Raw genomic sequence first — 22726 nt, forward strand, 5'->3', positions numbered from 1 at the left:
GTTTCTCTATATTATACTGAAGTTTGCTGAGCTTCCCTAAAACAATTGTTTTGAATTCTTTGTCAGGCAGTTTGCATATCTCTGTTTCTTTAGGGTCACCTACTTGGAAATTATTGTGTTCTCTTGGTAGTGGTATGTCTGCCTGGCTTTTTATGTTTCTTGTTGCCTTATTTTAATATTTGCACATTTGGTGGAACAGTCACCTCTTCTAGATTTTACGGGCTAGCTTTGTTGTGGAAAGACCTTCTTTTATCGGGAGCTTCCAGGGAACTTGCTGGGTGGGGTATGTAGCAATTCTAGTACCAGTGAAGGTGCAGCTGTGTATGTCTCTGTAGCTCTGTCAGCTGAAGTCAATGTTGAATAAGACTGAAGTGATACTCAGCAGCTGATGCCATAGTGGCAGTGAGGGTTTCTGGGTTTTCTGTGTCCACAGTGGCAGTGGCAGTGAGGGTTGTCCACAGAGGCAGTGTCCACAGTGGCAGTGAGGGTTTCTGAGTTTTCTATAATGGCAGCTAAGGGCCTCCTGATCTCTTTTTCTTCCGCTGAGGAAGTCGTGGCTGAGGGTATTTCTATTGGCACTGGATTTGGCTTGCAGGCCCACTCGCAGTTTGGTGTGGCACTAGTGTCTGATGAGTGGTGCCCATGGAGCAGCCATGGAGCTGAGACCTGAAGCACAGGCACACAGGGAGGGAATATGGCTCTGGAATCTGGGGTGTAATGGCACTCACTGGTGTCCAATGTACAGGCCCTCTCACTGCCACATTGATAACAGTATGTAAGACTCAGATTCTTGTAAAGTAGCTGGGAAATAAAAAACTAGAGCACAAATGTGTGCAGTTACAGTGGTTTTGGAGTCAGAGCAGAGCCTCGCTCTCTGTGATGGTTGAGCTAGTGCCTGGAGTGCAGCCATGCACAGCAAGAGCTTAACTCTAGGTCCTGGAGTACAAATGAGCTTGCTAGTAAGCTCCAGTATCTGAAATGCTCCAGTGTCTGAAAGGTGGACAAACACAATGCAGCCACAGAAACCAGGTCTAGAATGTAAGGATTCAAGAGGTGTCCAGAGTTGAGGCACATATTGGATTTGGAGAGTTGGTAGCTCCTTTCCCAAAGCAACTCAACAGTGGCCACTTCTTGGGTTGGAGAGGTGTGTGTAGCTGTGTCTTCCTCTCTGGGGTTCTCTGTGAAGAATAATAGTTTGTTATTTCAGTAGCAAAAGATATTGTTGTCATCTGCAGAGCAGGCTGCTGAGGACCATGGTGGTTTTCACCACATGGCTGATGCAGACAGCCTCTGCTATTCTTCTTTGTTCTGGGCAATATCCTGGCATCTCAGGTATACTGATCTTACCAGTTATTTATTTTCTGTGTGTATATATTTTTTTGCTCCACTGTATTGTTGCAAAATCTTTAATAGGATCTTGGGGACTCTCTGGGAGTATTTTGTTTGTAGATAAATGCCTGTGTTTATTTTGGGGGGTGCTAAAGGGAGAAGGCTGCTATCTCCTACTCTGCCATTGTGGTTACATCCCTATTATTCATTCATTCTTTTAAACACCAATTCAACACCTGCTCTAATGGACTGGGCACTGAATGTATATGGTACAGTGTAAACTCAGGCCCTTCCCTAATTGAGTGAATTTTTAAAATAAGTTTACAAAGAGGAGTACGACATTATTGGCACTAGCAAATCTGATCATGTAACCCCTCTGCCCAGAATTTTTCCAAGGCTTCTAACTGACTGCGGGATGAAATATCACTTGCTTTGTATGCAATCAAAGGCTTTCATGACCTGGACCCTTCTCTGTCTATGTTCAATTTCTCTACTCCCCACCCCCATCTTTAGCAATTGGTATTTTAGAAAACGCCAAACTAATTCCTCAGAATGCATTGTGCTGTTGTTGTTGTTTCTGTGCCCCTACATAGAGGGCGTCCTCCCTTGGAATATACATTTTTTCCCCATAAGATAGACATGAGGTTTCTTTCCATTAGAATTATACGCCCCTTGTAAAACAGCTGTCTTAGTGTATTATGATTACTTACCGGTCTCCATTGCCTTTATAATTTTTTTGAGGGTGGGACTGTATGGTTTCCTGTTGTTTTATCCTTGGCCTCTAGTATAGTTTTAAACACATCCATTAAGTCACTTTAGGGACAGGAGATACATTGGCAAACAGACAGGGCTCTTGCTGTTAATGAGTTACTAATCAAGGAAGCAAATAAATGGGATAATATTTGATAGGAACCATACAGGAAATAGAAAGGATCTATTTAATCCTTTGATATCATTGATCCCATGATAGGGAATGAAGGTGGAATGAAGGTGGTGTTTGGAGGGAGACACTCATTTCAATAGGCATTTCAGGGAAAGCTTCATTGAGGAGGTGATGTCTGAGCCAAGGCTGAAAGGATGAGAATACAACCACACAAAGAGTTTGAGGGAGTGTTCAAAGCAGAAGAGAAAGCAAGTATTTGATATGTGTGGGAACCAAAAGAAGACCAGTGTGGTTGAAGCACAAGGGGAAGAGTGGTTTGACATGTGTTTGGAGAGGTAGGCAGGAGTTGGATCATGCAGGCTTTTGTCCACCTTCAAATATTTCTTACACTGGATGTATCAAGCTTGAAATAGAATTCTGCATATATTGTCCTTATCCTCCAACATAGCCTTAGGCTTCATTTCTCTCCAGCCATGTTCCCACTGGGCCCACTGCAATAAGAGTAAGAGTGTCATACATTTCTCTCTTCAGTATTATTAGTGGAATTTTACCAGATCTGGAAACATTAAAGGATGCAACTTGTTTTCAGTATTTGCTCTTACAAGTAGGCCTTTAACAACAGCTATATCATAATGAATTCAGGATGATATGAATGATGATTGCAGAGGAACTGGATACGCACAGTTCTTACAGACCTCTAAGCAAAGCCCTAGATAGATTTCGTTTCATTTGCTTCTGGTTTTTGTCTCAGTATGATCTAGGAACCTAAAATAATGAAAGAAGAGCTCCATTTCCAGTGACCAGTTCAGTCCCTGCACTAGCAGAAAGTTAGTGTAGAATCCAATGCAAAGATCACATGTAAATTCTAGAAATTTTACTACATTTTTTTCAGAGATGACAATTGAATTGCCTGCTTTCCTTCCTTCCTTTTTTGCTTGTTCCTTCCTTCTTTCCTGAGCACTGAAGGATGTAAGTGCTGGTTTGAAGAATCTAAAAGGCTTCAGGGTAACAGCGAAGTGGACGACACATTCTTCTTCCAGCTGCTGCTGTTCACAACACTTTTGACAGTTAAAATACATCACACATTCTCTTGTCCTTTTAATGTAAACATTTACTGTTTTAAGTGGACTATCGAATCAAACCAAAATAGAAGGATGCAGACTGGTATTTCAGAGGTGAAGCTAAGCACTAGACTAAATTAAATAAGAGTAATTTGCAATCTAACACATGGTTATGATACATATTGTACATTATACCCTGTTTGTCCCTGGGAAAGATTAAACAGAGGGCTTTCATTCCTTGCTGTATTTTTACAGCCTGTTACTAGAAAAGAATTTCATATAGAACAGGCAAAATTTTGAATTGGAATTAAGTTAAAAATAAATGGAAAAAGTAGTAAGGTCAGGGTAGGCTCCTTAGTGTTGATTTTCTCCTATGCTTAAGCATTATCTGAAAGTCAAGAAAAGGATGGTATCTCTAGTTTTTGTTGTTTGTTAATTTCCTCAGGAAAAACTTGACCTCCTTCTTTCTTATTATGTTGGCATCTGTCTTAAGACTTTACCTTCAACTCTTATAGCTTCTTTCAAATCGTATTAAATTTGAAGACTAAGAACCTTCAAAATGACCCACATTTGAATCCCGGACCTACTCCTAAGCTGACCTGTTCTATTTTTTGAAAATGGATATGGAATTTTGCTTAGAATCCTAGAAGTTAAAAATGTGACATCCTATAGAATGCCATTTCATACAGGAAAGTCTGGTGCCCTTAAAGTTAGTTTTACCCTGAGAGGAAAACTTACAAATGAATACAAGTTCAAGTTTATTCAGTTTCTTGTTTTGCTTAAAATTTGCCTACATAACACATAAATTCATCAAACTCCTTTCCTAGTGACAATACTTCATTAGATTAGTGAGTATTCAGGAGATTTTCATGTTATGAGTCATAAAATTCTTTTATTCCCCAAAGAATTTCCAGTGTCTGATTGGAATTTCGTGTCTTTGTAGTTTTAGCTGGACTCCTTGAAACAGTTGCTTCCTAAATGACTGTATTCCTGAGGCCTGCATGTAATACCTGGGGAGCCAGGTCACAGGTTGACTCCTGTTTTTCAAGAAAATTGAAAAATTAATCCCTTTCATTGCTTTAGTCTTAGTAATTTTATTCAGAAATTTTCTTAAACTTTTTAACCTCCTCCTCTCATGACAGAGATGTTTTCACTTGCTGCCTATACAATTTTCAGCATTATTTTTTTTTTGTGCCTACTTAGGGCCATTTTTGTCTATTTCTGTGAATACATCCCAGCGATTTAATGTTAGTATGTTGCTTGCCTTTCCCATCAGGTTTTCATCACTCACTTGGTATAAAGGAAAATGGTATAGAGTTACAAATATACTGGACCATATAGCTATTGATGAGAAATGTCTTCGGATATCCTTTTACTTTTTTCTTCTTATTTTTTTTTAAAGTTCTTTTTGAAGAAGGTGAAAGTCAGGTTATAGTGGAAAGCCAGAACCATTGTGTGTTCCTATTTGAAAAATCCTAGGAAGTGAACATGATACTTTTTGACATGTGAGTTTAAGAAATTCTTAGTGATTATTATGATACACATTCCGCTTATGTGCAGAGCTTCATCTGCATGTGCATGTCTTTGTGTGTTTTAAAAGATAATGCCTAGCTCTTCTGTTTATAAATGGCAGTAGCTGAGTATGCACAGCAGACACTAAAATCTAAATCTGGATGTGCCCTTTGGCTACATTCAACCAGCATGGACAAACAAAAAATATAAGGCTAGTAGAATATTGACACTAACAAATTTTTCAGAAGTTGGTTACTGGGAAATCTTTCACTAGACTTCAGTATTTTTGGTTTCTTTAAGAACAAATCTAAAATTTTACCCCAAAAGCGAGGTAGTTATATATTATTTGTATTATGGCTCCTTCAACACACAACTTTGTAAAACTTTAAAATCAATAAAAGAAGGGGTTCTGTCTATAAACCACAAAGGAATATACCAAGTTAATGTTTTAGTTGGTTGATTAGTGTATTATTTTGAGAGTAGAAAAAAATCAATGCAAAATTACTTGCTATTCACATATATGCAGAAAATGTAAGTCCTTGGAATGTAGCACACATTATCATTACATAATCTATATCCATATGCTGTTTATAACAAGCTGAAATGTTAGACCCTTGAGAAAAGAACCAGATTCTGGCACAGGACTCTTTTGTGGTAAGGAAAGATGAATGGATTCCAAAATTTTAAAAGGGGAGAAAAGTTTGATGGTTCCACAACAAAATAAGAGAGTTGAAATGGGGGTTTAGAGATATATATGTTAACACAAGCTGACAATTAAAGCAATTAATTTCCTTCTTTATCTATATCCCCTCCTAGCTCTTCTAATCCTGACTAAGGTAAATGGATTTACTCACCTTTTTAGCAGATGAAGATAGGAACAAAGATATCCGGCATTGCAGCCTGTCTCCCCATCCCCTACCATCCCCATTTGCAGCATTTTTTTTTTACAGTTGTTTTTTCCATCAGTTAGAGTAGTTAGTTCTTAAAGCAGCTAGAGACAGATCTGTACCAGTCAGAGATGCAGTGGTTCAAGCCTGTTGGCTTAATTGCTTTGAGTATGTTGCTAATGATGCTGGGGTCACATGTTAGATAGCCAATGTGAGCATTTTTACACAGTGGAAAAGATCTTTCTCCAACAAATACTGTACCCCTAATCCTTTTTTGTATAAATTTGAGATAAAGGGGTTTGTGAATTTGACAGTGACTCATTAAAAATATATTCTGAGTCTCTTAGAATAGCCATTATTAAAAAACAAAATAATAAGTGTTGGAGAGGATGTGGGAAAATTGGCATCTTATACGTTACTAGTGGGAATGTAAAATGGTACACTCAATGTGAAAACCATATGTCAGTTCCTCAAAAAATTAAACATAGAATTACCTTGTAATCCAGCAATTTCACTTGTAGTTATATATCCAAAAGAATTGAAAGCAGAGACTCAAACAAGTATTTTTTCTCCGATGTTTATAGCAGCATTATTCGTAGTAGCCAAAAGGTAGAAACAACTCAAATATCCATTGATGAATGAATGGATAAACAAAATTGTGTATAATACAATGAAATATTATTCAGTCTTAAAAGTGATTTACATTCTGATACATGCCACAACATTGATAAACAATGAAAACATGATGCCAGGTGAAATAAGCCAGAAACAAAAGGATGAATGTTTTATAATTTCACTTAAATAAGGTATCTAGAATAGTCAAATTTATATATAGAGAAAGTAGAATGGTGGTTACCAGGGACTGGAGGGAGGGGGTCTGGAGAGTTATTATTTAATGGGTTCCAATAATCAGTTTGAGAAGATAAAAAAGTTCTGGAGATGAATGGTGATAATACTTGCACAACAGTGTGAATATATTTAGTGCCATTGAACTGTACACCTAAAAATAGCTAAAATGGTGAACTTTTTGTTATGTATATTTTACTATAATAATAATGTTTATACATTTTATATGTATAACATATGATAATAACATTATCTAATGTTATTTACCTTCATTTTTATTTACTAATATGTATTTTTAAGTTCTATATAAGAATTTTCTAAAACCATCATAACTAGAGATTTTTATTTATTTCTGTTGGTTTATTTTTATTTATTTATTTATTTTTTTGTAGAGCCAGGGTCTCACTGTGTTGCCTAGGCAGGTCTTGAACTGTTGGTCTTGAGGTGAGGATCAAGTGATCCTCCTGTCTCAGCCTCCCAAAGCACTAGGATTGTAGTCGTGAACTACCATGTCCAACCTATATCTAGAGATTTAAAAGAGAGAAATTAGACTTTGAAGCACAATGGCAAAATGAAAAAACATCATTCATCTCTTCCAATTTTCAATTAAAATAAAGGAATGTAAAACATTTTTTAAACTGAGAATTTCTGCCAGATAAAGTAGACTAGAATGTGATAGAAGATATTAAGGGAAAATTTATCCTTCTTCATGAGAAAGTGGTATAATTGTAAGTTAGAGTGTTCCCATGAGAACACAAATAAATACTTCTGAAGTTAGAGGGTTGATAGCTAGAGGCCTAGTTGGTCCATGGGACACATGAGGAACTTTCTGTTTGGGAAATCCTTTAAACACTGTGGAACAATTACATTGAGAAGCAACTGAATGAAGATGTCTAAAGGCAATTACCATTACACAACATAGGAAGAGGTAAGTATTTGGAACTTTGCCTGCTGGGCCAGACAGTAGCTAGCAATCATATGGACCCCAGACACAGTCTCATCACGAACGAGGCCAGGTCAGAGAATAAATTGGATGTGGAAAAATGACCCTTGGCATAAACGATTTGCTAAACACACTGAAAGGTATACAGAGACAAATACCCCAATGAGGACAACCTGTAGCACTTGTTTTCAGTTATTTCCCTCAATGTGCTAGATCACCAAACTGGTAATATAAAATTAAATTAGTCAGATTTCTAGCCCTCCATATACCAGTACATAGGTGCACATATAACAGTACATAGATGTTAGTACTTCTAACAGTGTATAGGTGGGCAATAAAGTATACAAGGGAAATACACTCATATTAATTTGGGGCCAATAGCAGGCCTAAGTATACTTCTTCCCATTGATGTGGGGAAAAAACAAACAAACATGGGACCTACAAAATATTCTGCAGTATAAGCAAGTGACAATAACAAAGTACGTGGGGGTAAATATGCATGTTAAAAATATTTATTACTGAAAAAATATTTGCACTCTCAAGAAAAGATTTTTAAAATTCTATGAAAGGGATGAAAGATGAAATGTGATCACAGACTAAGATATAACAGAGCTGATAGAATCAAGAAAATCCTGGAGAGAAACTAACAATCCTATAGCAGAATTGGAACCCTCACTAGAAGCAGTGAAGAACCAAATTGAACCTACTAAATATATAGTTAATAATGTGGAGAACCACTTGAACAACTGTTCTGTAATGCAGAGGAAAAGGAAAATGATTGGAAAATTTTCAGCAATAAGATTATAGATGTGGTCTATAGAAAACAAGGATCTAACTAAGAGGAAAATTGATATCCTTCAAGAAGAAAACAGAAAAACAGAAGAATAAAGGAAACAATAATAAGACATACATGAAGAGAGATAGGAATTTCAAGTTTTAGAGACACATTTACTATGTGTCTGTGAAAATTAGTGAAAAAATAGCAGCACCTAGATATACTCTGGTGAAATTTTTGAATTTCAAGAAGCAAAACTCACAAAAATACATTTTTAAGCTTGTGAACAGAAAAAAAAAAAAAAAAAAACTCTGAGGGAACAAAAATCAGCCATGTTTCAGACATCTTTTCAGCCTTATTCAGCAAAAGACAATGAAACAATTGGCTTTTGTTTTGAGAAAGAGAAAATTGTAGTGCCTAAATTCTATGTCCTGTCAAACTTATTCCTTTATCAAAGAACAGGGCATATTCTTAGATGTAAGCGATTTAGGAAGCATACTGTTTACATACCTTTCTTAAAAAAATTACTCAATGTAATATTCCACACAGCTGAGAAATGAACCAAAATAAAGAGCTCCATTATGGGAAAATTGTAGGATATAAGAATATTTATGAGCATTGAAACAATAAACATAGAATTAAGTTTAAGTGATTGTTTTATATATAGAATCCCCACAAAATACAAAGTCAAATAGGATTTTTTAAAGCATAGATATATCAGGTTAAAATGGATAGTTTCACAAATAATAACTTGGGTCAAAAATATATTGGTCCTTGGAAAAGGACCAAGAAAAAAGAGAATAAAGTTTGTACTTAAGATGTGTATGGTATGTTCACAATTATGCATTTATATGTGGTTAATAAATGTGCATATAAGATTTTTAAAAAGCAACAATACATAATAACATTAAGGTATCTTGGAGGCCAGAAACCAAGGGAAACATCAGGGACTGAGCAAAAAGTTGAGATTAATTGAGAGGTAAAAATTGTGTGAAACAGCCATTACAAATAACAATGCATAAAAATTTAATAATACCTTCCTGAGACTTTTGTAATTTTTTAAACACTAAAAGGAAGCCAAATATCAAAAGACTATATAACGCTATAATAGTGCTACAGTGCTTTATGTTTGTGGATACTGACTAAGGCTTCCAAACTTTTGTGCCACCCAAACTAGATAAGATCAGAGAGATTTCATAGGTGCCCACAGTATACTACCAAGAAATGGTAACCTATGGTTCCTCTGGTCTAGTGACATAAGAAGTAATAAATACTTGCGAGGTGATGTTTATTACAAATATCTGAAAAATATACATTGATTGTTTGTAATATCATTTTCACAATTTTTGTTAATATTTTCTTCAGCCCCAGGTTGGCTCACTTATTTAACAAGTTATCTATTTAGGGCCTACTGAGTACTAAGGGGCTATATCTTTTGCTTGTTAATAAATTACCATTTAGTGGAGTGAGACTTAAATATTACTGCACAACTGACAAAATAATATGTCAAAGTGTGGGTCATGGATTATATTATGGGTATGCTTGGACCTTTATTGAATTTCATTTTTTTTTATAACAGAGGTCCAGTGGACACATTAAAATATGACTACAGTACCATAGTGTCTTTGCCAAATTTATCCATCTGAGATTCAACACTCTTCATGTGATGACATCTAATTTTAATGCACTTTAAGCTTATCAGTGGTCAGTTTCAAAGCCATTGAAACCATCAGATTCCAAGGGCGCCTTGTATCTACAGGTCTTGTTGCAGGACCCTGGCTCTATGAATTTAGTTTAGTTCTCTGAGGTAGTCCTAGAGCTGTCAATATGAGGAGTGGTAAGTCGGTTACCTTCATTGAGGTCTCCTAGAATGTAGGCAGTTGTTTGGAATTTAGAGAAGACTGTCATCAGGTGCCAAACTCTTCAATAAATATTAATAGGTTACCTGGAGACTCTATAACTAATTCTGTTACAAAGATTTATATCTGTGTATTTTAAAACCAAAGCTAGTATTGTCTTTAAATTCCAGATTTCCAGGGTAACAGGAATGTATATAGAAAATTCATTCAACCAAAATGCATTTGAGGAGTTTGGAATACACTGGGAACAAAACAATTATCTTTCCCTTTCTGGAGCTTACATTCTAGCTGGGAAAATAAAGGAGACAAAAAGCGTAATAAACAGTTACGGTATATTAGAAAGTGATATGTATGTGACAAAGTAGAGCATTGGAGGTCGGCAAAGATTTCCCTAAAGGATTTTAAAAAGAAAGGGTGGTAATAGAATATGCTTTGGTTCAATATAGGTTCCTTCATGCCTTTTCAATGTAATCTATTTTTAAAAATTAATATATTAGGGAACATACAGTATTTCCTAAATTGCTTCAATTTTGCCATGTGTCTGCCTGCCACGAAGGCAAAACACCATTTGTCATGTAAACAATTCTAAGTAATTATTTTGTCCTAAAATATTTGTTCTTAATAGCTTTTCTGAGCAATCTGTTCTGTTTCTAAAGTTAGTTGAAAACAGTATTTTCAAGAATGGTTTTCAGAATTTAAATTTTAGTAGGTGGACTAAGTTTTGATATATCATAAAAAGGTGTTGTAGATCAGTGAATGATCATAGAAGATTTATGAAAACAAGGAAATTCAGGTTGTAGTACTTAAAATATATATAATAGAATAAAGATCTAAAGCCTATTCAGAAGTTGGAGAGGTTTCACTTAGAGAAAAATGTCAGGAGAAAGTTTAGATAAGGGAAAGAATGTTGAGACTTAACTGCCTCTCAGAAGTAATCTTACATTTTCATCAGGTACATATATTTATGAGAGGAATTACTCTGACATTTTTGATAAGTACCCAATCAAAAAATGTAAGTAATAGTTTGTCTTAGAGTCTCAAATAATGCTTTGTAGTGAATAGCCCTAATTCAGGACTGCAGTTGAATGGATCATTATTTCATTTTTAGTCTGAATTGCATGTTGCTGAGAGTAGAATCTGTATTTCTTTGAATTTCCCCATCCTATATCTCACTTTGTATTTTTAAGGGCAGTTAAGCACAGTAAATAATCTTTGCTCAGCAAGCAACCCACATCACCATCTTCCTGTCTGATGTAGCTAATAAATTCTAAGCAAACTTCAAACTCCTTGTGAAGCTTCCTAATGGATGCCTCACTGGACTGAAGAGCTTTTGGAAGCAAAATAAAATAATCATCTAAAGTTGAATGTTTTTGGATCAAGGTTACTAGGTCAACACTAAATTTAAAACCATTTTGAGAGACATTTTTTAATGGCACTTAGAAATTATGGCTAAAGATCAGGCTGTTACATGTGATGTGGCTCAGGTCCTTTGATGCTAAAGGTCTACAACTGACGTCTGTGTAAGATATATTTTTAAAAACATTAACTGTGATTTAAAGTAGCAAGAGACAGTGTTCAGGCCAGGGAAAATAAAGTCTCCCTCTCTAGGTTTTTGGCTGAAATTGTTTGAGTTCAGTAATTTTATTGAACCTGAAAAAATATTATTAATAGCTGCCTTCACAAAAGGAAATAGGGAAGCTGGCCCCTGTCAATTCCTGCTTAGGAGTTGCCGAGATATTTTGAGATTGCAAGAAAACTGTGGATGAAATCCATACCAATTAGAGATCCTGTGTGTTTGGAACCATTTAAAAATGTTGTGCAGGGCTCAAAGGAATTAGTAAAGCTTGCTGCAGTACAGCTACATTATTAATCTCCAAAGAGAATAGATACCAGATGTTCACAGTGCCCAGGGACACCTCAGTGTTCTTGACAGTCTTAGTCATATTGTCCTTAAATAGATTCAAATGCCTGAAATGATTATGGGTGATAAGGCTACACGGTTTGTACACCTGAACTAGTTAATCATTTTTTGAAGAAGTGCACTATTTTTGATAGGCAGGAAAAGTAAACATGATAAATTTGATATTTATAAAAAAAGCTAAAGTAAAACAGTAGAAATTCTTTGCCTAGTTTAAAAAATTTTTTTTCAGTTGACCCAGTGATAGTCATATTCAGGCTAAGGGATTCTTTTTGTGTGTGCATGCTTAAGCAGAATAAATTTATTTCTCTGAGTTCTGGAGGCTGGGAAGTCCAAGATCAAGGAGCTCACTGATTCAGTTCCTGGGGAGAGTTCTCTATCCTGGCTTATGTTTAGTCATCATCATTTTCTTTTTCTCTGATTTTTTTATTATGGTGAAATACACATAAGAAAATTAGCATGTTAACTGTTTTCCAGTGTACAGTTCAGTGGTAAGAAATACATTCACATTGTTGTGCAATCATCGCCACCTTCCAATTTCAGAACTCTTTTCATCCTGTAAAACAGAAATTATGGACCCCTAAATAATAATGCCCCTTTCCATCTTCCCACCATCCCCTGGCAACTATCATTCTACTTTCTGTCTCTGTAATTTTCACTGCTCTAAGTGGGAAGTTATTATCTTTTAATTAAGTCAAATATTGTAAATAGAATGTAAATAATGAAATATGTGATATTTTCTTTATAATTCATTTAAGAAATATTTCCATGAGCTTGGTGTTGACGTTGTAGTAGTTAATTAAGTAATCATGGTCTCATAGTACTTAGTGAAAGAAGCAAACATCAATAAAAAATTACCCATATAAATAAATAATTGCAAACCATTATACATGGCTTGAAAAAAAAGTACTGCTGGGTGCTGCAAACATGTTTGACCTGGGAACCTGACCTAGAATTAAAGCTCTGGATTAATTTCTCCAGACATATTGATTGAGCACCTACTTTGTGTCAAAAAGCAAAACAGATTACAATGGTCATTTAAAGCATTACAGCCATGACTCTCAGTTTGGTGGACCACAAGATATTAGGAACAACAAACCAATTAAAAATAAAATATTCTTGTATTCTTTCTTCAAATATGGCTTCTGTTCAGTATCGTTTGGAGCATTTGAGTAATGCTTAAGATTTTTTTAAACAGGTCTAAATATTTTTATATCACTAATTTTATTGCAAAAATTCCATTAGGAAAGTAATATTGTGACATTTGAACACTTCAGAAAACACAGAAAGATCAGATGAGTGATAGGGACCTTGATTCCAAATATCTTAAAATAAACCTCATTGTGTTCTTCCTGTAGCCTTCCCTCCCTGCAAGCTGTAAAAGAGTAGTCTCTGTTCACTGTCTCTTCTTCACTATGCTTTCCAATCTAATACTCATTGTTGAAATCTGCAGTGTCTCTCAGGTCTTACTTAACTTGTCCTTTCTATAGATTATGTGACTGCTGTCTGTCCTCCATCCTTAAGCAATTTTCTCTTTTTTCAGACTCTGTTCTGATTCCCTTGTCCTCTTCCTATTTCTTGAAATGCTCTCTTTTCTTTTCCTCTACTGACTGTTACTCTTTTGCTCAACATTTAAATACCTGTCTGGTTCTCCTCTCCCTTTATATTCATCCCTCCTACATATCCTTATCCAGGACCTTACTGTCTTTTATGTTCTGATGACTTTCCAATCTGCATCTAGAGCTTGGCTCTCATTTCTGAGCCCACATATTCCTTTGTCTCCTAGATCTACAAGAAACTGATTTTGTTATTTTCTCTGTAGAAATGTATCTCTAGCATGATTCAGCTAGTTACACAAGCTGGAAACCTAGTAATAATGTGATCCTGCCCTTCTTCACTGCCCTGCATGTACTGCAGTCACCAAAATCAGTAAATTTTGCTCTCTTGATTGCTATATAAACTCTCTCCTACTTCCCAGTCCCATTAAAGCTTCATTATTTCTGTTCCAGTGTAGTCTCTCATCTGATGTACACGTTTCCATGTTCCCTCTTATCCCGGATCCCTCCAGCCTGCTTTCAGAACCATTTTTCTAAAATACAAATTTGATCATGTTACTAGGCTGCTTAGAAACCTTCAGGTGGCCCCCAATCATCATTTTATCCAGAATGCCCCTGGCAGCAGTGCCACCACTATTTACAACTACTGGGTTCCTGGACAACTAGATGAGAAAGCAGGGCAACCGGTTAACCAAAATAAAGTTAATTTTTGAATAGTACATTGCATTTAAATTTTATTTGCATTTTTATCTGCATGAATTTTTAGAGTCTATAGGTTTATGCTAATTTTATGTATATTCTAAATTCCCTACTTTTCAAGATATATATATATGTATTTTGTTTTTTGTTTTTTGTTTTTGTTTTTTGAAACAGAGTCTCACTCTGTTGCCCAGACTGGAGTGCAGTGACACGATCTCGGCTCACTGTAACCTCCACCCGCCAGGTTCAAGTGATTCTCCCACCTCAGCCTGCAGAGCAGCTGGGACTACAGGCATGTACCACCACGCCTGGCTAATTTCTGTATTTTTAGTAGAGATGGGTTTCACCATGTTGGCCAGGCTGGTCTTGAAATCCTGACCTCAGGTAATCCACCTGCCTCAGCCTCCCAAAGTGCTGGGATTACAGGTGTGAGTTACCGTGCCTGGCCAAGATAAATATTTTAAGTATCATTTTTTATTTCAGATACCTCTTAATAAAGCTGAATGAGGTATGGGAGAATGTTTGCCAAAACCAGTGATTTTCTTTTTGTCATATTTACTCTTTGTCTGAACTGAACTAGTTTGCTTCTTGACACTACTGTTTGAAGTAATGAAATCATGTCATCAGCATAAAGGGGGACACGTCCTTATATTTGCAATGGCAGGAGGGAAGAAATACAAGAAATTCTCAAACAATACCAAGCAAATATAAACTTGAAAAGTGGTCTAAGAAATTCCTTTCCACTGAACTAGGCAATGAAGAGACCATTCTAACCTGCTGATTCTAACTCAGATACCATTGCAGATGTCATAAAAGTTTGTGTTAATCTCATACAGCTAACCCATAATCCATTTTTAGCTACAGAGTGAAATCTGAGCCAGTTAACGCTGCTTACACTGATTTTGATATTTTTATCATTAAGGCTTTTAAAATGTAATTGTAGTTAGTAGAAAAATTATGATGCCTCAAATTTGTTGCTTCTTCAAATAAAATATTAGATCAAGAGACTAATGTCTGCAGTTTATTAAAAAGAAATCTTACCTTCTTATTCAAGATGATAAACTGAGCATACATGTTTGTTTCCCCTCTCTCACAAGAGACCTCTTTAAAAATGAGAGTAGGAAAAAGAAGAGGAGGAGTAGAAGGAGTAAAAGTAGGAGAAATCCATTGCAAAGAGAATTGGAGTGGAGTAGGGAGCCTTGAGTAGAAAAGGAAGCTCAGAGTTTTCCCAAGAAAAAAAAAATGGGTGGAAATGCATTAATGGGTATGACCGATTAAAGAAAGCTGCAGCCCAAAATATGTACAAGAGTTGTTGCAGATGCCCAGCAGAATTACAAAAGGGCTCGGAACTCAATTCTTCAATTTGCAAGAGCAAAATGGGGGCCTGACAACAAGGTGCTTAACTGAAAGTCTAAAGAACAACTAGACTAGTTTTATATTTTCCTTATCTTTGTATTTAGAATGACAGATCATTAGTTACCCACAAGAAAACAAGCCTGGAAGACTGCTCTCTTAAGATATTAAACAGCCCGTCTGGGATAATTGGGGCTGCTATTGAGGTGATGATATTCCAGAGTAAACCATTCCCCGTTGAGGTATTCAGGGAACCCCAGGATGCAACCTTGTCCATCAGCAACTGACGACAGCAGTCCTGGAGTTCTCAGGCAGCTTTTATATTCAGAGGAAAGGCTTGCTAAGGATACAAACCCATACTACATCTAATAGCAGAGAAAACCTCCATCAGATGTGTAGGATAACTGACCTTGGCCTCCACGTTTAAATAGGAACTGTTGATCAAGGATCCACAAAGACATATGAAGGAAACCAAGAACTTGAAATTTAAAAATCAAGATAAGGAGAAGAATTGCCCCAGAAGGAGCAGAGATATTTTAGAGAATCATAGAAAAACTAAAATAAAACAACTCTCGAGTTAATATTCTCAGAAATATTTGAAAAGATACTTTGTTTATAAAATAAGATGATACGGTTACCAAGAAAGCCAGAGATCAACAATAATGTGAAAAAATAAGTTGTCAAAAAAATACCTACAATTCAATGCCATTTATATAAAATTCTAAACATTTAAAACAGTATATATTGTTTCTGGATATAGACATATGTAGAAGATGAATCAAAATCAGTGTGGGAATATTAGGTAAGTAATTGTCTTTGGAGTACTAGGAGGCATAAGAGTAGGGAACAAGGTTAGAGGTAGATCTGCTGTAATTGTTGGAGAAAGAGGAGAAGAACGAAACCTGAAGCCAATATAGAAAACAAGGTAATATCTGTGAAACCTGGGCAGTGAACATCTGTTAAATTGTGGACACCTAGTCTATTATTTGTATACTTTTGCATATGCTTGAAATGTTTGTAATTAAAAACTCAAAAAGTAAAACTTTGAATACAGAAGTTTGTACAGTTGTGTAATAAAGTCATAATCCAAACAAAAATAAAAAGAAGCATGGCATGCCTTTTAACAAGTGTTGCTGTGAAAAAATGGAAAATCAATTTGATTTTTGGTCTCCTAGGATTGCTTGTTGCAGTAAGGATTTGGCAGAATAATACAAATAATGTTGCTTAATTTTCAACTCTTAGAATCTATACAAAAGCACGGAAGACTTAATTATGGTTGGTCTTTGGAATGGGGCAAAGGATAGGTGGAGGGAAGATGATGGTGCCAAGGAAGATGAGAGTGGGGAGCCGAATGCTATTATCTTAAGCTACTAAATAGCTACTTAAGCTAGATATTCATGCATTTGGTTGTTCATTTATGAGATAGTTTTTTTGGAACACCTTTTATATAGCAGGTACTTTTTTAGTTTGTTGCCAATAAAGTGGTAAATGAAACAAACTCTCTGCTTTTATTTTTACTTACATTCTAGTTCAAGAGGCAGACATTACCCAATGAGGTTTTCAAGAAATTAAAAATAACCTAAATATTAACAGATTGGAAAGGGGAATGGAGGGGCGATTATGTAGTTAGGAATGCTAAATCTTAATCTTTCATAAGAAGAAATCAGTTCATAATGTCTAAAACGTCACTGCAATGATGGAAATGTTCTATGTCTATGGAAATCTTGGTGGAAATGTTCTATATGTATATCTGTGCTGTCTAATATGGTCACCATTAGCTACTTGTAGCTGTTGAGAACTTGAAATGTGGCTAGTGTGACTGAGGAACTGTAATTTTATTTAAGTTTAATTAATTCAAATTTAAACAATGACATGACTGATAACTACTGTATTGGACAACACAGGTTTAAAATGAAATAATCAAGAGACAGCAGCATAAGCATATTTTTAAAGAATTAAACAGAAAATCTATTTATCATGGTTTCCTGTGGGTATGGCGAAACTGACAGGGAGTGTTTCATTATAAGCCATCTTGTTTGATTTTCTACCACATGCACATATTTGGTTGATTACCACTTAAATTTTTGGAAGACTATATTGCAACCAAATGGGTCTTTGAAGGGGAATAAAGAATCAGTTTTTAAATGAGATACAAGTTATACTTGAAGCATCGGTTCAAGTGAATATTAAATAATTTGGCAAGAGTCAGGGCTCTAAGCTTCAAACAATTCTTGTTAGCAGGGGGACTACACAGAGAGTTGGATTATTTATTTTGAGTTAGGTAATAAGGTAAATTGTGATCAGTGAGGTTAGCAGATTCCAGCTACAAATAATCCAAGTACTACAAATTTTGAAATATGGCCTGGAATTAGAGAGCTGTGAGGACTGATACACACACAAATAAGGACCTATACCTCCAGCTTGTCTCATCAAAACTGTGCTAAAATATGTATCAGCATTATTGAATCATCACCCAAACCCAGTGGGATTCGTTGTGTTCAAACTTACTTTACATTTGAAAATAACAAAAGATGTATAATTATCTTTCAATTCAGTAAGTTCTCATTCGTGAGTAGTTTCTGCTAGGTTCTACAGGTGAGTCATGTAGCTGATTACCAAGGTTTCTAATTTTTATTTTAGGGTGGGGAAGGATTAGGGGGCGTGGAAGCTGAATAGCAGTTCTTGTTAAATTAAGACTAGGACAATGAGGGCCGCATTTTCTAGACATGATACAGATAGAATTGGCTTCAACTTGTTTACACTCTGTTGCTAACTTTAACAACATGTTTCACAGATTTTTTTAAAGAAGGTGGGATTGATTGGGATGGAGAGCTACGAAAGTTTTCCTTATGAGGCAGTTGGCATGAAGCATTTAGAATTTGTCAACAGAATACTACTGGAGAGCTATGCCATTATTCAATTATGGGCTCAAGTAGACTTGAAAGAGATTTATTAAGCTACATTATGGGTTGGAGGGGGAATAATTATTTATACTGCAATCTAAAAAAATCCATTCTAGTGTAGATGATATAGCAAGCACCAAAGAAGCTACAACAACTAATCTGGATCACTTGCTCTTATATTTGAGATGAAGATGAGCATATTCTGGAGTTGCTTCACATGATATGAGTAGTATGATATTATATCTGCAGATGAGTGTGGCCTGATGGGTGAATAAAATTGAGGCAGAACTGCCATATTTCAACCTGCCTGCTTCAGTTGTACTACATATATTTATTTGCTATCTGGAGATGGGAATTCTTTGAGGGGTGAAACTATTTATTGAAAATAAGGCATCCTTGATAATAATAGGCTAATATCTAAAATGTACAGTTTATATTATTTGAAATGAAATTATAATAGGCCTAATCCAGTGTCATCAAATAGAAACTAAGGGATGTATTGGGGGTGGGGTGAACTGACACTGCTTATACAGGTTTTCACATGACTTTTCTTTTAAAAAGTGCATGGAATGCATCCAAAACAAATAATGTTTTGTTAGAAGACCAAAAGGAAAATCCTAGAGAAAGGAGGATGGATTATCTTTCTTTAATGTCAGAACTGACATAAACACACTCCCCTTCCCCCACCCTTTTGCTCAAGATAATTTTCTCTGCAAGACGCAGATTGCTTCAGTCTTTGCCTATCACCCTTTGAAGCACTTTCCTTATTATTAGGAGTGGGGGCAAGGTTTCCTTTGAGGATTTTTACAGCAGTGAAGAGTTCCTTCTTTAAATACTTTCACATGATGAGGGAATTCCGTTTTCAAAGTGCTGTCATCACTGTGGCTTCTCTGCCATAAGACAATTTATTATTGTGGGAAGGTCCTTCTTAGTTTGATTATCATTAAGTACTTACCTTTCTGATGTACTCTTTGTATAGAATGTCACTTTTTCTGAGAAATCTAGCAAAGCAACTCAGCATTCTCCTTTGTTAACCTGATTGGCCAAGTTAGCCATGATTCTCTTTTGAAATGTGTGTTCCACCACAGGGAGTTACAGTCTCCAGCGTGCTTTTTCCTGTCCATCTCCACTAATCAAGATTTGGGTTGACATATTGAATATTCCATTTTGAAAATTGCCATCTCTTCTACAGGGCAAAGGGAGATTGTGAGTTTTGGGGAGTTTTGAAATATCTTTATTTGTTTTTATTTTTTGAGTGTCTCTTCTAATGTTTAAATAATGCCATGGTAAACAACAAACTATTCAAGCATCAACAGTTTCCCAGAAACACTGAAATCTTTTGAGACCTGCACTCTGTTTCAACCTCCCTCACCCTGCTCTATTCTTGAATATAGTTTTCTGGAAAATCCTGTGCGTATCTAATTCAGGTAGAAAAAACTGAGGAAGAAAGTAGAACATAAGAAGAGAGTCCTAAAGTCAGAGTATTCATATCCTAGTTTTGGCTTTGCTACTTACTGCCTGTGTAACCTTGGCAAGTAACTTATCCTTCTGCTCCCTCCCACCCCCAAAACCTTGTAAAATGAGTGAACTATATGAACTTCATGTTTCTCCTCTCCTAAATACACAAGAAGTAAACCTCTTCCCTACATAAAGAGGCTTAATTACAGTGATTGAACCAAGTTGGATACTGCAGTGAGAAACTAGCATTGACATTTCCTAATTTAGTCTGTAAGGAGTATGATTTTATTCTTTCTCTTTCTTGTGGAACTCTCTGATGTGCTGTAATTGTTTATCTCATTTGCTTATTTAAGGCTAACTGGAAATCAGTTAAAGAAACATTTGAGTTGTGCCTTTGTACTGGACACTGTGTTAGGCAATAAGAATACTCAGGTCAATGAGGTTAGACTCTGCCTTCAAGGTGTTCACTAACTAGTTAGGGAGGAAGGCATGAAAATAAATTACAAATCCAGGGTGATGTCTAGAACAAGATGAATAAATATAAGATGCAATGTAGCATAAAGGAAAAATATATGTGTGTATATCTATTTCTCTATACCTATTTTGAATTCTAGGAATAGGACTATGTGGTGCTGGAGTAAGGTAGCTTTATAGTAAATTTAACACAACAATAAAACTCCTAAACCTGTTTGCCTGTTTACTACTAAATCAAGTGTGTCCCTCCATAATATTAGTTGCCTTAAATTGCAATTAAATGAGTTATGCCCTTGAAGGTTAAAAAGGAAAATACAGAATGTTTTCTTTCTTTTCATAGATAAATGACTTTATTTTTCAATGTCCTCAAATATCACCATTAAACCTGTTTTCACTAGCAATTGGCACTTCTATTATTAACAAAGAAGAACCCCTAAATGTGTCAAGTAACCATTGTGAACCAAATATTATAGCCTGGAATATACTGAAATTCTCTTTAGAATTTAGAAAATGGGAAGATACTCATTTTCTTAAGAATACTAGTATGTCTCAGCATAATTAATTTTTGTGAAAGGTTATAGTCTAGAAGGTTAAGGTTTTCCTGGTGCTTTGTAGCAATTTTGAGCTCAAATCAAGGAATTAGAAAGTGTTAAAACTCTCAGTGTTAAATCTAGCACTGACTATCAATACTATACTCTTGCACTGCGGGAGATGAGGGAGCTTGGGAGATTTGGCCTAATCTAATTTGTTTTGTTTGAAACTGCAAATTGTGTTGTTGAAGTTTGCATTCTGTTTTCTTTCAATAGGTGTGTTAACACAAAGCACCCGGTTCTTAACAGGCTTCTTCCTTTCTGCAGAAGTAAATTTGATTTGTGAAAAAGAAAAAAAATGCACCAGCACTTCAGCAATATCATCCCTCTTTCATCATTTTACGGATTCAGGCTTCAGCTCAGTAACTCCAGACATATTTTGGGAAAACATAAAAACATGCCCATAAGTACTGAACATAAAACCTGACTGTACACTCAAAACATTTGTACAATCTTATGATCCATTTACCATCAAGTTTCTTAAAGTGTGCATATATTTTTAAAATCACTAGAATAAATAAAAATTGGAACTAGATGCTCTTTGAGACAAGGTGCTACCCAGAGATGTCTGAGGACTGATGCTCTATGAGTCGCCTATGAAGTGAACAAGCTTCTTGCCCATAAAAATAGATAGATGCTACGATTTCCAGATAGCCCTTGTTCCAGGAAATTAGATGAGGATGGTGACAACATGATAGTTGTTTTTTTTTTTTTTAAATATTTTAACTATCTAAACTAAGTACTGAAAAAGCTTGCTTTCTAAGGAGACATGGAATAGTTGAAAAGTTAACAGCCAGACCAACTAATTGTGTTTTGGAAAACATCATAATGGAAGATTCTTGGTGCTTCAGGGCCATGCCCAGTGACTCTGAAGACAAGAGAAAGAGTGGTGAGAGAGAACCTTCTAAGTTCAAGGATGCTTTAGAAAACTATTGGATGGTCTAAGAATGTCTCATGAAGCACCAAACCCCAATGCAACTGTAATCTGAATGTGAGGAAGGGGTTAAAAAATTACTGTACTCTTGTAAAATATATTTTCCTTCAGCTTTTGACCTTTCTTTTTTTTAGGTTGAAAAGTTAAACATACACTAAGGATTTTCATTATTTGCTTAATATTCTTTAAAATGCATTCTAACCCAAGGCTATGTATCTCTTGTCTCTGCTTTGGTTCTTGTGCCTGCTGTGCCCCAGGTTGGCCTTCATTCCACGATGTGATCACTTCTGAGGCAATCACATTCACAGACGACTTTTCCTATGGGATGCACAGGGTGGAAACAAGCTGCTCTCAGGTGAGTTCATCCTTTCTGAAAACCCAATACGCTGCTCCCTCTGCATTGCAAACACTTTCAGGACTCCTGGTTATGCTAAATATAGCAACTAAAGCCAAGTGACTGGTCACAAGAAGGACAGACAAGCTTGACGAAGTCTATATGAAGTCCGAGGGATGCCTATGTTCAGGTGTTTAGCAAGTCTAGTGGAATGTTAAGGCCGGCATAATAGCTCATGCCTGTAATCCCACACTTCGAGAGGGACGAGTGGGGAGGATCACTTGAGGCCAGGAGTTCAAGACCAGTCCGGGCAACATGGTGAGACCTCGTCTCTACAGAAAATATTTTAAAACTTAGCAGAGCATGGTAGCATATGCCTGTAGTTCTAGCTACTCAGGGGACTGAGGCAGGA

General features: G+C 35.9%; 1 protein-coding gene across 4 annotated transcripts in view; it reads left to right on the top strand.

Annotated features, from left to right (window-relative positions):
* The window catches only part of MSRB3 (methionine sulfoxide reductase B3), a 181293-nt gene that overhangs the window by 145742 nt on the left and 12825 nt on the right, over positions 1-22726 (top strand). For all 4 annotated transcript variants that reach the window (XM_023225124.2, XM_023225123.2, XM_023225127.2 and 1 more), the window contains one exon: positions 22238-22335. In XM_023225124.2, the coding sequence (XP_023080892.1) occupies positions 22238-22335 (98 nt within the window). The remainder of the gene's footprint in view (positions 1-22237; positions 22336-22726) is intronic.

The sequence above is a fragment of the Piliocolobus tephrosceles genome, chromosome 10 (assembly GCF_002776525.5).
Source record: "Piliocolobus tephrosceles isolate RC106 chromosome 10, ASM277652v3, whole genome shotgun sequence".
NCBI lineage: Eukaryota > Metazoa > Chordata > Mammalia > Primates > Cercopithecidae > Piliocolobus > Piliocolobus tephrosceles.